This window comes from Apteryx mantelli, chromosome 18 (assembly GCF_036417845.1).
Source record: "Apteryx mantelli isolate bAptMan1 chromosome 18, bAptMan1.hap1, whole genome shotgun sequence".
Taxonomy (NCBI): Eukaryota; Metazoa; Chordata; class Aves; order Apterygiformes; family Apterygidae; genus Apteryx; species Apteryx mantelli.
This window is the reverse complement of record NC_089995.1, coordinates 2970431-2985522: the sequence shown is the minus strand read 5'-3', so window position 1 is coordinate 2985522 and position 15092 is coordinate 2970431. Positions and strand designations below refer to the sequence as shown.

At 49.7% G+C, this 15092-nt stretch overlaps 1 protein-coding gene across 1 annotated transcript in view; it reads left to right on the top strand.

Annotated features, from left to right (window-relative positions):
• Nucleotides 1-15092, top strand: part of NECAB3 (N-terminal EF-hand calcium binding protein 3) — a 55081-nt gene that overhangs the window by 18179 nt on the left and 21810 nt on the right. The window contains exons 4-5 of the mRNA XM_067307569.1: nucleotides 6826-6851; nucleotides 7300-7397. Of these exons, the coding sequence (XP_067163670.1) occupies nucleotides 6826-6851; nucleotides 7300-7397 (124 nt within the window). The remainder of the gene's footprint in view (nucleotides 1-6825; nucleotides 6852-7299; nucleotides 7398-15092) is intronic.

Here is a 15092-nt window from a genome sequence, read left to right as displayed (position 1 = left end):
GGGTGCAGTTGTATCTAGGTCAGTGCTGCAGTCTTGTCCTGTTCCAGGTCTCGAGTGCATTGCTCTTGATCCCAGCATTTGGCTGGGGCCTGAGATGTTGCTCAGTAAAATAATTTCACCTTGCATGAAGAGCTCTTTCTCCAAACCTGGAGCTGTTCAGAGGGCCTCAACTTTAAACTGAGCCCCTCTGGGTGTGTGGCTTTCTAAGGCAGCTGTGTGTTGAGTCCCATTCTGACAGGTGAATCTGCAGGAGGAGAAGAAGCAGTAAATACATTTTTATGTGACCTGGGACTGAGAGATAGCGGAGAGGAAAAGTAGCCCTGCTGCCAGAGCAGAGCAGAGATGAGATTCAGATGAGAAGATTGTCTCCAGTTGCCATAGTGCTTGAAGAGCCTGCTTGGATCAGGAAGCTCGTGGAAATCCTAGGGGTCTTCCTACTGCCCACCACAGTGGATAAGCCCTGTAGAATCAGGAAAAAACATTGCCAATTTGTAGAATGACCCCAAAAGGTGTCAGTGGGCAGATATTTTCCTCTGCCCTGTGGACTCCATATGCAGGCCCTTTAGGACTGATCAGTGGTGGGCCTGGGGAAAGACTTCTCCTGGAGAGCCAAGGAGACAGACTACCTCCAAGGGTTTATATAAGAGCAGCAAAAAAGAGTCATATAAGTCAAAGCATTACAAAGCCGGAAAGCAATTAGGTTCCCCAAAATCACAGGCTCCACCTGTGCAGGGATTTGGCCTGTAACCTACACACCTTCTCTTCTTGGACAGGAATTTAGCACAAGCATGGTCAGCTCTACAAATGTATCTGGTTTTCTTCTTATATGTCCCATAGTTTTTTTCAAGATAGGAACTTCTGTCCTGGAGGGTGGCTGTATTTCCTCAGTGGAGATTTTCATGCTTAATCCAGTAAGTGGATTTGGCCTCAAGGCTGCTGTGTTCCTCAGATCTAGGTTGAAAGGACTGTGTTTCTTTGTCAGGGTCAGCTTGACCCAAGGAGAGAGAGTAAAGGAGGTTTTTATACCCAGGCATTATCCTTGCCAGGGTAATGGAGTGCTGCCCAGACATATCCTCACTGTCTTTCATCACCGCAAGCCTGCATCTGCTCTGCTGGGGAACAGAGCTGACATCTGGGAAGATTAATATTTTAGCGCTCTCATACATTATTCGTTCTCCTTCCAGAGAGCCACAGCACCACACTCTCTTTTCCTCTCTGTCTCTCCTTCCTTCCTGTCTAGTCTTCCTTCCGCCTCCCTTTTTATCTGGTGCTCATGCTGGTGCCGTGTGCGTTCAGTCAGCTCTATCAGGTAGTTTAGAGCAGGTGGAATAAAACCTTGAGTGCATCTCAGCATGTCTTCAATGGCCTGGATGGTGCGAACAATTAAAGCAAGTCAGAATATTTCCTGTAAAAAAGTTTTGAATCCAAAAAGTGTGTTTGAATGGTTTTGGTTGAAGATTTTGCATTTCCCCACAAGACATATTTTTGTTCTGCATTTATCATAATTACTTCATTTTGGCCTTAAAATAGCTCTTTGTTCTAATTATTTGACATTTAAAAAATAATATTTTATGCCGAAACTGAATTCAACTTTTCTCTGAAATTTGATACAACAGCTAGGTTCACTGTTTCATTTAAGTTGTCAGAAAGCTTGATGCCAAACCTGGCACTGGAGCAGAACAGAAAAATACGCGTCCCTGCAAAATTACCTTTTCATTCACTGAAAATTCTGGGAAAGAAAAGAGAAATGTTTTTGGAAGGGGTGAAAAACCTCCTTTGCAGGAGAAATAGGGTGCAGTTAGCTCTCTGAGCCGCTGTCTGTTTGTCTGCACACCAGCCGGGTGCAATGGCAGCAGTCACTGCCGGGGGTTTCACATGGCCAAGGAGATCCCAAGGTGTCGGTGCAGGAGCTGGGTCCTCCCTGCTCTTGGCACCCATGGGAGCCACAGGAAAAGCGCCAGGAGCTCCGTCTCATCACTCTAGATACTTCTCCTTGACTTACAGGATGTCTTGACAGAGGCTCATTTATCAAGGCCTTTGGACTGAACCTTGTTATGTTGTGTGCTTATTGCTATTTGTGGGAGACTGATGAAATCTACCCAGGCAAGTGTCATATAGTCCTCACATATCTTTCTGTCCTGGAGCAGTCAGGGAAATTTAGAAAAATAAGGTCCAGCAAATTGTCCCTTCTGCAAGAGTTAGTGGTCAGATCCCTGTGAGAGGAAATCTGAGGTGGACTGCCAAGAGCCGGTGTCTCTGATCTTGAGCCACATGAAGCTTTGAGTGAAAGAGCTGAGATTTCTGTAGGAGCACTGACCCCTGTATTTTTAAAAAACTCTCAGATGAAATAACCTCAAGCTTCTGGTTCTGTGGAAGAATTGAGTTGTGTAAACTTTCTTCCCATCTCCCTGTTTGGTCAGATACTCAAACTCTCAGCTTCTGCCAGTCTTTGAACTCGGGAAAGTAACTGAAACTCTCTGGAGTTTGTTATAAAGGTCTGGAAACCAGATCTGTGACGATCAGAGATTTCCAACATGAACAATAAATGATAAAAAAATTTCCCATCTGCTTTGCTGAAGCTGATTGATGTTTTCTTGCATAAATTCCAGGCACATTCTGACAAAATCCCAACGACATAATGATGACATCCTTCATCATCAGTTCAAGCTTAATTACAATTAATCAGGGATTTGAGAACAGTCAAAATACAGCTATGTGGAAATGTGGAGAGTCTCAGGATAAATGCTTTGGAGAGAGAGTATGGGTCTTCTCTTGGAGTGAGAAAAGGGATTTCAGATGGAGAGCAGGGTGGAAGCTGCTCTACCATCTCAGTTCAGTGAATTGGTCAGGGTTTGGCACATGTGGCCTTTACATTAACTCTTTCTGGTTTCTGGAGTGAAATAGCCTCTAGTAGCATAAAAATGGCATCATCTTGACTGAGATTTGCTTGCTGCACTCACTTCTACTCCTAACCTTGCCATAGCATGCCCTGGGAGTTGATGTTTCCAAGCTGCCGGAGGGAGAGCAAGTGAGCTGGAAGTGATTTTGCACCATTAGTAAGGCAGGGACGCAGGCGCAGCAGGAATGTGAGATGTGGGAAGAGGTGGCCGTACAGTGTTTGCTAACAAAATGTATTGGAAAGGAAGTAGATCTTCCCCTGGAAAACCCCCAGAAAGTTGGTTTTGCTGCAAGAACTTTCTCAGCGGTTGGTTCAGTTTTTAATCATTCAGTATTTCAGTGATTAATTAGTTAATGTTTTAAGCAGCAAGACAGGATACAAAAGATTATTAATAACTGCCTCTCCTGAGAAGCTGTAGAGTTGATGTTGATAGCAGCTTTTCGTCACGTGGACACCACTCACTAGAGTCAAGATTGGGAATTGGGCAGTGGTATCAGCTGGTGGCCCCCTCTCCATCCTCGTGAAACCATTCCCAGCTCTAGGTTCTACACATGCAACCACCTGGGTAACACGCATTCAGAGTGTAACTGTGTGTTTTGCCAGCTTGGGTCCACATCTCCTCTTTTGCGAATTTTACCCATCTTTTGGAGGGGAACCAGTGGTTCTGGTTATTGCTCTGTGGCACTGTTTTAACAAGTAAAGCCAGCGGATGCTGCCATTCCACAGTCTCTTGTGACTGTGCAGCAGCAGGGCACTCCTGGCTGCACTGCAGGCTCCAGGCAGCTTTCAGAAAATATGTGAAAAAAAAATAAGGAGGAGTAAGACATTTTTTCCAATTGTAACTTGTGCTTCAAACCCCAGTCACCCTAGCAGAGCGTTGGGTGGATGCATGGAGCTGCTCAAAGATGGGACCAGCAAAGTTTGACAGAGTGGAGTTGTCAGGATTCTGGTTTTGCTTTGGTTTTGCTGATTATCTGTCTTGTGTCTTGAGGGAAACTATATTTTTATCCACTTTAAATACTGTCTGCAGTGCCAGAGCAGTGTACCAGAGTCCTGGTTTAACCAGATCCTAGAGCAGGTGTTTAAAGTAGATCAGTGAGATCATACCTGGAAACTGCCCATCTCTGTTGTCTAAAAAGATGTTCCGTGGCAACTAAGCTAAACCCAGGGGTCTGCAGAGAGGAGGTCAGACCCCCTGCCATGGCTCTGTGATGTCTTCTCACACTAAAGGGGTTTGGGTTGTCTTGAGAATCTTCTCAGATTAGTCTGCTTTTTGTCAACATGACCAAGTTTTGTTTCAAATCACTCCCATCGTTAATGTACCCTGAAGGTGGGTTCTCCAGCAAACCATAAGCACAAGAGCATCCTCCTTCTGAGTCAGCTCCTTCCTCTGGGATCGTAACCCACAGCCAGTCCCAGTATTTCACTGCCCATCCTGGTCTGCTCTGGGTGCTTACTGCTCTGGGGCCCTGTGGGTCCATGTCACATCCCAGGGCAACTGGGGTCACTGCCCTGGCTCATGGGGACTTTGCCAACTGGCTGCATTGCACCTGAGTCTGGAGCCTGCTGCCTGCTCTTCTGCATGAGGGTTGGGTTTATATCACTAAGTGTGAAACTGCAACACTGTGCAATCTGCTGTGTTGTTAAAGCTTTGCTGGACTAGGTGGAAAGGTCTTTTTCCAATAGAAGCAGTGGCAGGATATGATGTTTCCCGTGTAAGGAATGGGGAAACCTAAAATTTGAGATATGGCAGATCAAAAATGAGAAGCTTGGGCATGTCCTTGCCCAAAGCGGTTTGCATATTTTCATGATTTGAAGCACTATGTATTATTAAAGAAAATGAAGTAGAAGTGCAGTGGAAACACAGAGACCCTGAAACCAGCCTTTGATCTTTGGGCGAAAGTTGTAGAAAGGTTTTGTTTAAATCACTGAGGCTGTTTCTGGCACGGCATTTTGGACACGCTCTCATCCAATTTCTCCTTGGGGCATTTTTGCCACTTTGCCTTTGGGAGCAGTGTCAGTGGAGGAACAGTGCAATGCAGCAGTGGCTTGAGCTCGCCTGTGCTGCGAGGCTGCAGCAGAAGCGACACTGTAAGCTCCCCGAGCAGAGTGGCTGCAGCCATCCTTGCGCTTGTGTGACACTCCAGGTGTCATCAGTGCATCCACATGCGACAGCAATTAAGCATTTAAAAATCTCTTTCTTTCATATGCTCTTCTACCTTCCCAGTCAGGAATAAAAATAGCTGCAGTTCTTTAGGGGATTTTGACACAGCAGAATTTCTTGAGAGGAGGCTGATTTGAATAAATTATATCCTGAAATGATATCCTGCATTTTCCCTGAAGGCTGTGCGGGTGATGCCAGGCATCCCAGGCAGCTCTGCCTCAGCAGCTTTGGCTGCCTGAATTGATCTGTCAGCTTCAGGTGAACCTGTGGTTGTGTCCAGTGCCCGTCCGGAGCACTTGCAGCTATTTCTGGGCTCCGTTTCCTCCTCCCTCTGCACCTCAGTGCTGCTTTTGTTGGCATAACGAGGGGCTCAGCCCCTTTTTGGCTGTAATGCCTCTTAGCGCTGCGTTTAAGAGACAGCTGTTCGGCTTGCAGAGTTGCGTGCTCCGAGGGGGAGGTCGGCAGAGCGAGGCTGGCTGTGCTGCTTCGCCGTGACCCCGTTTGCAAGCAGCAGTGCAGCGTCTCTGCTTACCTGGGCAAACGCTATCTTTCGCACTGGACTCTTGGAGGTTCGGTGAAGGAACAAGCTTTTCAGTGTTTAGTTTTCTCTTTGTCGTCCGTTCAGTGGCTGCAGGTATCATAAACCTCATGATCTGTCCCAGGCCCGCACAGACGCCAGCACGGATTCTCCTGTGCAGTGCACTTTGCTGCCACGAAGGGGCGGAGGATTGTGCCCCCCACAGTCGCCCCTCAAGGTTTATGAACCCAGGTCCCTGCTTGAATGGCTTTGCAGCAGGAGCGACCCATTCTGTGAACTGACCGTGCAACCCGTGAAGCTGTTCAGCCCTGTGCCCCCTGGAAGCCTGAAGACAGCCCTCGATGACCAGGACAGTCCTCGCCCAAGAGGGTCCTACTGAAGCTGGAGTGGAGGCAGTGCGTCCCAAAATGCCCAGGGCTTACCCTGCACTGTGGCGGCTGGTCACTTGAGGGGCAACTCGCCCCTTCAGAGGGGTTTGGGGACAGCTAGGTCCTGGCAGCCAGGCCGCACAGGGCTCCAGGACGCTGCTCAACCTATACCAAGTTTAGGACCAAATGGAGAGCAGGAGAGAGGCCACTTGTCAGGAGCAGCAGCCGGAGGCATGTGTGTGGTAGACAAGGACAGGAGGGGGACCAGCGTCAAGTGGTGGAAGCCCAATGGCCATGAGGAAGGACCTGTGCTGAGATAAAGGGCAGCCTGAGGAGGGAGCCCTGAGTGCTTTGTACCTTTGGAGAAAGAGCTTGTCTAAAGAAGCAGCTTATGGGTCTCGTCAGCTCCAGGACTTGGAAATGGGGCCAATAACCCTGCCTGCCAGCCCGAGGGTGCAGAACATTGCCTGCCTCTCCCTGACATCTCTCCTCCTGGCCCCATTCTGCACCCAGTCACTATCCCAGTGCACTTCAGGTCCATCTTCCTGCTGCAGGACAAGAGATATCCAGGGAGCAGCTTTACTTGCTCTCGATAAAGGTTGTCATCCTTGGATGTACCCAGCAGCTTATCTGGCTGGTCAAGGGGGCATGGGAAGGGACCTGCTCCTGTGGTGTGGGAAGAGCAGGGCTTTGGAGGGACCCTCTTCGGTCTAATAGGCCTCTTAAAAATAGGCTGGCGGAGCAATAACAAATTTACTGGGGCTCAAAATGAGCCCTCAAGACACCACTCCCTATGGATGTTTCTCCTAAACCACCTCCACCTTCTAACAAGAGTTTGTTTTTCTGTTTCTTGCAGCAATGTAGACACGGAGAAATTGTGCGGTAAGTAGGCTGCTGTTCCTGCTGTCCGAGCATGTTGTCTCTGGAGGGTCTGCAGGGGGGTTGTGCACTGCTAATGTGGTCAGGGCTGGGTTCCTGGCTAGGTGACACTGATGGTCCCTTCACGTGAATCCCAGCTGTCCTGACAGGGAGTCACAGGGTTTTCTCCAGGACGTTTTGTCCCTGGGGATGGGAAAGGGCTCTCAATTTTGGTCCTTTTGGTGCGAGGCAGAAGGCATTGCTCCTGAGAGAGGGATGTGAATGCTGCGGCCTGGGCCATGCAGTGCTGAGGGCTGAGCCTGGCACCCTTGTGGCCACGGCCAGGGCCAGGCAGGCAAGAAGGGGGTGGCCTTGGACAAGGGCAGGTGGGTACCTCAGCTGGAGCTTGTGCAGGGGTAGGAGAGGAAGGAGATGCTTGGGAAGCTAACTGTGGTCTTCTCTCCCACTTTAGATTATTTCTCAGCATATCTTGGAGAATACAGACACGTGCTTTCTGCACTGGAAGCCCTCAACTCTGCTGTCCTGGCAGCCATGGACAAAACCAAGCTGGTAAGAGTGGGGTCATAGGAGACTTTTGCAGCACTGTGTTGGGGTGACAGGGCAGATGGGTTTGTAACAGAAGTCACGGTGATCTCTGCTTCTTTCTTAGTGCTAGACCATGTGTGATATGCCCATCTGTGTTCATAGAAAGCCGTGGTTTCATAGGCAGCAAAGTGGTATCTCCCCGATGTGTCAGATTGCCTGTGCATGCTTCAGTTGTGTTGACGTGCAGCGACTGCTGCAGCAGCGTGGCCTGCAGCATGCCTGGAGGAGGGGGAGCCGTGCTGGAGGAGCGGAAAGGCTTGCGCGTTGGTGCTCAGGAGACGCCTTTGGGCTCTCCTTCCTAGTGCGGCTCTAGCAGTGGTTGTCTCATAGCTCCTCTCAGACTGCATGTGGAGTCCAGCCCAGGAAAACCATTTCTGGGAGCATCGCAGTTTCTCCTACCGTGCAGCAAAAAGGGCCCATCCTTCCCTTGTGCTCCAGCGCAGTCTCAGAGGCAGCCTATGGAATGGGCTGTAGTTCCCAGGCTGGGACAGGATCCTACCAACAAGTATCACCTCAGGGTAAGTGAGAGCTTGCTGCCCAACCTCAGCTGGGCAAGGCCCCAGGAGGTGAGAAGCAGGGGGGAGCTGCTTTACCTGTGACCCTGCGTAGGAGTCTGAGCTCTCACTGCTCTGCACTAGTGCTGGACCATGGAGGAAACTCTTAATTCCTCCCATTTGTGAGACCCTCTGCCAGTGAATGGCATAGTATTGGCTCAGCTCCCCTTTTAAAGGTCCTCATGCTCTCCAAACACACCTGCCTGCTCCATTTTGGGGCCACTGTCAAGCGGGACCCACCTGGGGCACAGGGAGCCATTCCCAGTGTTTGGGATGCTCACACAGAGCGGCACAGCCTACAGGAGGTGCTGACAGCACAGCCCTGTCCCAGTGTGGGGCCTGCACTTGTGATGCTCTTTGCTGGCTGGCCCTTCCACCACAGTGGCACCAGTCACCAGATACTGAGAGGAGCAAGGACCTGCCCAGGAAACTGCAGTCAAGGTTGAACACCTATCTCCTCTGCAAAGATGAGGTCCCAAACTCCCAAACTTTAGGCAAGGCTGCCTAAATCCAGCAGAATGGAGCTAGTTCGGCAGAAATGGGTCCCACCGCCCCAACCATGATGGGGCTTTATATCTGGAAGGGTCCTTCAGGTCAGCATGTTGAGCAATGTTCCGGTTGCTTGCAAAGCTTGCAGAGCAAGTGGCTGCTTCTTTTTTGTTCCTGTTTGTAGTAAATACACTCTTTTTTCACCCAAGTCTCTATGTGCTCCTTGTCCCCAGAGGCACTTCTGAAGAGCCTGTTAGGCTTCTCTCTACTCCTCTGGGCACATGAGAGCCCTGCAAGCAGAACACTGGCAACCCGTTGGGTGCAGCGGCAGTCAGGAGGTTGTGGCTGTTAGAGGAGGGAAGAGTGCAGATGGCAACCGTAGATATCCATGCTACATCTCCGAGCCAAAGCGAGATCTTGTCCACAATCAGGTGTGAAGTGAAGCAGGATCCCTGGGGTCAAGTCTGCGCCAAGCTGCCCCAGGCAGCTTGAGCTCAGCCTGGCCTGTGCTCACAGTGCCTCAAGCCTTGGCTCCCAGGAAGCAGTCGGGAATCGCTGTAGGGAGAGGACTGTTTTGGGAAATCACACGATGTTCAATAGAGTCTCCCGCTAAGGGAAGAAATGGTGAAATTCGTTGACTGCCAGCCTTGTGCTGAGTTCATCCCTGCTGTGAATGCTTTCCTTCCTCCTGCAGCTTGTACTGTTGGAAGGCAGAACTGAGAGTGTTAATTAGGCCAAGCAGCCTCCTGCTTTATGAGCCTGCCTGCCTCTGTTTGAGGGCAGAGGTCTGCAGCGCACAGCATTGCAGGCTAAATACAGCTGCAAGAAAGCAACGGTGAATACTGGATGGGAACCTTCCTTGGGGACCAGCATCCCTGTTTGCATCTTAAGCATATAAGATGGTTTAGCTGCGTGCTCGGGACTGATTCTGTCTGAGAGCTGTGGGAAGGGCTGGCCCTTTCTTTCCCTTCAGTGTAACTGTTTGATGCATGGTATGAAGTGGCTGAATGACGTGTGCTCATGGAAACAGGGGAATAAGTAGGATTTTGCACCAACCAGTACAGCACATGAAGCCACAGGGCTCTTGTGACTGAAGTGTGGTGTGGATGTGTCTGAGGTGCTTTATTCTGCTTGGCTGGGAGGTGGGAGCGAGCCCAGACCCAAATGCAATGGGTCTCAGCTGCCTGCTGAGCTTCATGCTGTCATTCACAGGCTCTGTACGCGAGCTGGTAACTCAAACAAGCTCATGGACACCTGCAGGCACTGCAGTCCCAGGCCTGGGAAGGAGAGGAGCGGGGGTCTGTTTTGCTCTGCAGGAGGGCTTTTCCAGGGCTCAGATGTTCGGGCCTAGTGGAGTAAAGCTACGGCTCAGCATCATCTGGGCCAGTGGCCTGAGCAGGCTCAGGTGCTTCTCTCTCTCTGCCGCCCAGATGACAGGGTTATTGTGTTTACAGCCCCCAGCTCTGCCAGAGCTGCCCCTGGTTGCTCAGCTCTGGCAAGATCCTCCAACCTCAGCCCCTCGCTCGGCACTACCCCAGTGTGCGCAGCAAAGCCAGAAAAGAGCCCAGATGTCCCAGCTCCCTTTGGGATGCTCTAGGCATTAGTCCTTTCTCCAATTAGACAGGCAGTTAACTGTACAGCCACAGTCGTTGCCATCGAATGCCATGCCCGCATTAACTGTGTTCTCAGCCCAGACTTCCAGGCCTTGGCTCCGTGTGCCACCGATGCTCCTCTGGTGGAGGACAGAAGCCATCTCAGTTTCCTGCATGGATTGGGGAAGGATGTGGATAGGTTCAGGTGGATTGACAGAGATACCTGTGTCCCAGCTGGCAGCATTGGCCTCTCTCAGGAGTAGAGATGTCCCCAGCAGAGCAGCTGGGGACTCTGGCTCTGCAGAGGTAGGTGACCAGCTGAGCCTGTCCTGTTGCCCAGCACTGCAGCAGAGGGTCACAGCAATTATTTCCCTTTCCCAGCAAGGGAGCCAGGGCTGACTACCGGGTCTTAGCTACTGTAATTAAGAGTTAAGGGCAGCGTAGGTGGAGCACTGACAACTTGAATTGTCCAGAACTTTCCAGGAAGAGATTTGGACCAAACTTTTCCATGTCAGATACCTGCTAAGGGCTGAATACTCTGGGGAGGTTTTGGCAAGGATGAGTCAGCCATCACAGAGAAGGCAGCTAGGGAAAAACCTCCGGTTACCTATTGATCAAATGGAGAAGAAAAGGGGGACCCAGCCCTTGGCGGTCAGCTCTGCAGAGCAGTCGTGGAAGTGTTGTTTGTGTCTCACTACTGTCTGCCAGGATCTTACCCTCTGTCTGAGCTTCCCTCTGGCCAGATTCAGGCTTAGCAGCGTCTCCCTGTACGAGTTTATTAAATGTAAGACCAGAGAGAGAGAACGAATCATCTTCAGAGAGCTATGCTTTATTTCACTTCTTCTCCTTTTTCATAATGAATTCATTAAGTGTTCATGTCTTTCTCCAAAGGACAGTGTAATTACTGTCTGCTTCACAGTATTGGCATGATGTATTCATTCATTTAATAGTTTCTGGTGTAAACATCCCAGTGAGCTTTATTATAATTACACATCGCTCTGTGGGCCCGTTCAGCATGCACCTTGAACCACTCATTTTCTTAAATTAACTTCTCGTTTTTATTATCTCCTTCTGCCCCTTTCTTTGGGCTTGGGCACATGCTCTCTCCGGGCTCCGCACAGCCCTGCGGCGTTGCGCCGAGGACTGGAGGCTGTGGCCAGGCGAGCAGGCAGGACTCCTCGTCCGGGAGCTGGGTCCCGTTCCAGGGCCAGTGACAGACTCTCAGCGTGAGCAGACAGAAGGCTTGCCAGGCTCGAGCACTGAGTCAAGGCCAAATCCTCTTTGTCTAGTTCCTGTGGGCCGTGATGTCTTTTCTTGGCTGACATTTGCAGAGGGGCAAGACACATGGCAGAGAGCAATGCTGGTCTTTTTTTTTGTTGGAAAGGATAAACTCTTGGACCCAGCCACTAGGAAATGGAGCTGGGCAGGGATTTCTGATGTCACAAGTTTTCCCTGGAAAAGGGAAATGGGCTTTCTCTATTGGAACAGATTTTTGTGAACTTGCTTTTCCACCTCAGTTTAGATCAGGGCTAGAAAGAGGGAGAACGGCCGGCAGCCATGGAAGAGAATGCTCAGGGGGCCTTGGGAGTGCAGCACTTGGAGCACTGCTCTCACCCCAGCGAGGTCTGCCCCATGGCAGATACATGACCCAGCCCTGAGCTCTTGGTTATCCTGACACGGACACTGACCCTTCCTGGGAGCTGCTCCGTGGCATTTTGCTGGTCAGCTGGGCTTGGTACCAGAGAGAAGGCAGGGAAGAGCAATACTGCTGTCGGGGCTCTTGCTAGAGGTGTGGGAAATCTGCCACTGCTAGAGGCTGGCAGAAATGATAAGTGCTGCTTATCTGCTGTGACTTGGAAATACAAACACGGGAATATATTCAAATGAGACTCAGCCTTGGGTTATTATGGGGTAATGGGGTTATTAGGGTTGGATGGGAAGGTTTCAGCCAAAACTCACATCTCTGAGCTGGGGAAGGGGCAGAGCACAGAGTTTTCCCATGTTACATGTCTGCAAATCAATTTCTGCTTGTTTCGAACATCCCTAATGCCACTGTGGCTGAGGACTGATAGCTCCAATTTGGCAGAGAAACAATCCTCCTAGAGGAGCTAAGCAAACCTTTATCCTGGGGGAGCTGTTTTTGCTCCCCTCGACATGTAGCAGTGATGTGCACTGAGCAAACTGGAAGATAACTGCTGGCTCAAACAGCTCTCACCATAAAACTCTGCTTACAGAGCAGGCCTGTGCAGTCAACAGATGTTGAAGGATCTTCTCTCCCTGACTGCTTTTCCCCAGACTGTATTTAAGAGAGCTTCATGTGACTTCTGAGGAGTCAGTGATACCCCATTAGCTAGAGGAAGGAGAAGGGAATCTCTAATGTGACCCAGCTGGGGCTCACCAGTTGAATCACAGCATCTCTTGGTTAGGGTGCTATCCATTTCCAGTAGTTCCTTATTTCTGCTGCCACAGGATTTCTCACCCCTGCATCCTCCAGCCTCTTTGAGGTCCACAGATGTGAAAGCTCATTTAATTTATGAGCCAGATTTACATGCAGAAAAACAGGCTGAGAGTGCTTCATTTGTGCAGTGAAAGCAGAGACATGGGAGATGCGCTTGGCTCCCTTAAACAGCCCTAGAGCAATGAGCAAAAGGGAAGTAAGGGGGAAGGGGAAGTAAGGGAGGGAAATAAGGAAGTCAAAGTTCAGAGTAAATGTGCTGAAGTTCTGTTTTCAGGAGTTGTGGTTTGAACTGGTGCCTTTGAAAGCCTTTTCGGTATCCAGGATTCCCATCTCTGTGCATGCCGCTGCTGTCCCTGCTGGCCAGGATACCTGGCATAGATCAAGTGGCCTGTCTCATCTGCTGCCTCTTCTCTGACAGGGTCCTCAGTCTGGAGCCTGCAGTGCACTTTGGAGACTGTTGCATAAACATTGCAATAAAGCATAGAAAAATGCAAACCCTGTTCATCCTTCTCACCATCTAAGTGATAGCAATTTTGTAGGGAATATTGTGTGTGTAGGCAGTAAACTTGCTAATGACCTCTCTTAGGAATCCACAGGCTGGAAAAACAAAACCAAATCCTTAGGTGTTCCTATGTTCACATCCCTCCTCTTTGGGTTGGTAGAAACACAGTAATGGAAAGATGCCTTTTCAGGAGAAGAGTTCCCCCCACCCCCCAAATTCCATCACTTCCAAAGGCATTTGTAAAATATTACCATCAATAGCTATGTTGCAATGTACTAAATATACCTTATTCTGTCACTAAACTTTGCATTTGTAATATAATATCATAAGAGTAGGAAGTGAACTATGGAAATACCTTGGGAAAACAGTCAGTATTTCTTATAGGAAAACTGTATGCTAAAATCTTTTCATTCCTTAGTTTGCAGACACTGTTAGTTTGCAGACACTGTTAGTTTGCAGACACTGCAAACTAACCTATAAATAAACCTTCAATTTAAATGCTCCTATTTCTCCATTGGCAGGAAGCATGTGACCACCTATCCCATTCCATATCCTAAGTTTAACCACTGTCGTAAGCATAATTGCAACAGGCCTTGGCATAAATGAGAAACATCTTAGTAGAGGCAACAAATGTCTTCATGCAGTCAACAACACGATTGACTGCAGAAGTTGTCCTGCTGGTGACAAGGTGGGTATGTCTTCCTGCCCATTGCCACACCAGGAATCTCTGGTTTTGGAACAGAGGCTTGAGACCTTTGGGATTTTCATCTCAGTCAATGGAGCTGAAAATACCAGTCCACAACAATCAAGCTCTATCTCATTCTTGCTGAGTTATTTCCTCCCTTCCAAGAATCTTTTCTGTAGGCAGAAAATGCTGTATACTGTATGCTCAGTAAAACATATTTTTATTGAGATTTTATTTACAGATAGGTTTGAACTCCTTACTGCAAAACCTGACAAGAGGATTTTGCTGTTTCTCCCAAAGTGAGCAGTGTGAAGGGGTCCTGGTAGCTGAACCACAGTGAAAGTACATTTTCAGTTGACTCCCTCCCCTGGCATGCAATTTTCACAATGGTGCAAATGGGTGGAATAGCGTTTGGTGTCTGATGAAATGTTTCCTTTGACCCCAAGCACAAGATGTCCATTGCTTGGTGTCAGGGGAGGAACCATTCTTCAAACTGGGAGTTGAAGATGATTTGGTAAGGAAGCATTGCCTGGCTGCGTGCCAGGGGAGTGCCTTGTTCTGCACGTGACGGGCCCTGAGGCTGGGAACTCTAGTGCTTTCTGCTGGATTTCTGGGAATTTCATGTGGCTCTCTTGAGAAATGCTCATTTCCACCATTCCCTCTAGCGATATTCTCCTGTGTATGCTGTATTTGGTTAGGCGAGAGGCAGGAAGGAGCTAGCTTGCCGTGTGTGATGTGTGTTTGAAATACGGACATGGCGGGGTGGGTTGGCGCTTTGCCCTTGCAGAGCGATTCGGTTTGTGCTGGGAGGAAGGAGATCCCTTTTGCACAGAGATGTTGGGCGAGCTTCAAAGTTGTTCTGCAAGGAGGAGCATATCTGAGCCTCCAAAAAGGTCTGCTTGGGAGCCTGACCTCTCTCAGGGCACCTCTGAGCTTGTGTATTGCTGAAGGCGAGCTTGTAATGGCAGTCCAAGCCTGTCACAGCATTATGCATCCTGTAGGGGCTGCCCCAAATGCGGACTGCTTAGGTACCCCAGCATCCTGGCACCCCCCACGCCTGCTTAGACAGCGAAGGGGATCCCGGGCAGAGCAGCAGTCAGGGGTGTGACAACGGCGCTGGGTGAGCTGCAGGGACGGGGAAGGCTGAGAGGGGCAGGCCTGAGAGCCAGCCCTGATGTGCCCTCCACAGCGGTGAAATGGTGTCCGCGGGAGCAGCTGCCTCTTTGCCTGCTCCTGAGATAGAACGTGACCTTCTGCTGAAGCCAGTGTCAAGATTAATTCCTTTGATGCGTGAGCCTCAGCAAAGGGGATCAGGATTAGATCTGGTGTTCTCCTAGAAGATCCATGAGGTTTGGGCTTCAACTCACATCCCGTTTTAG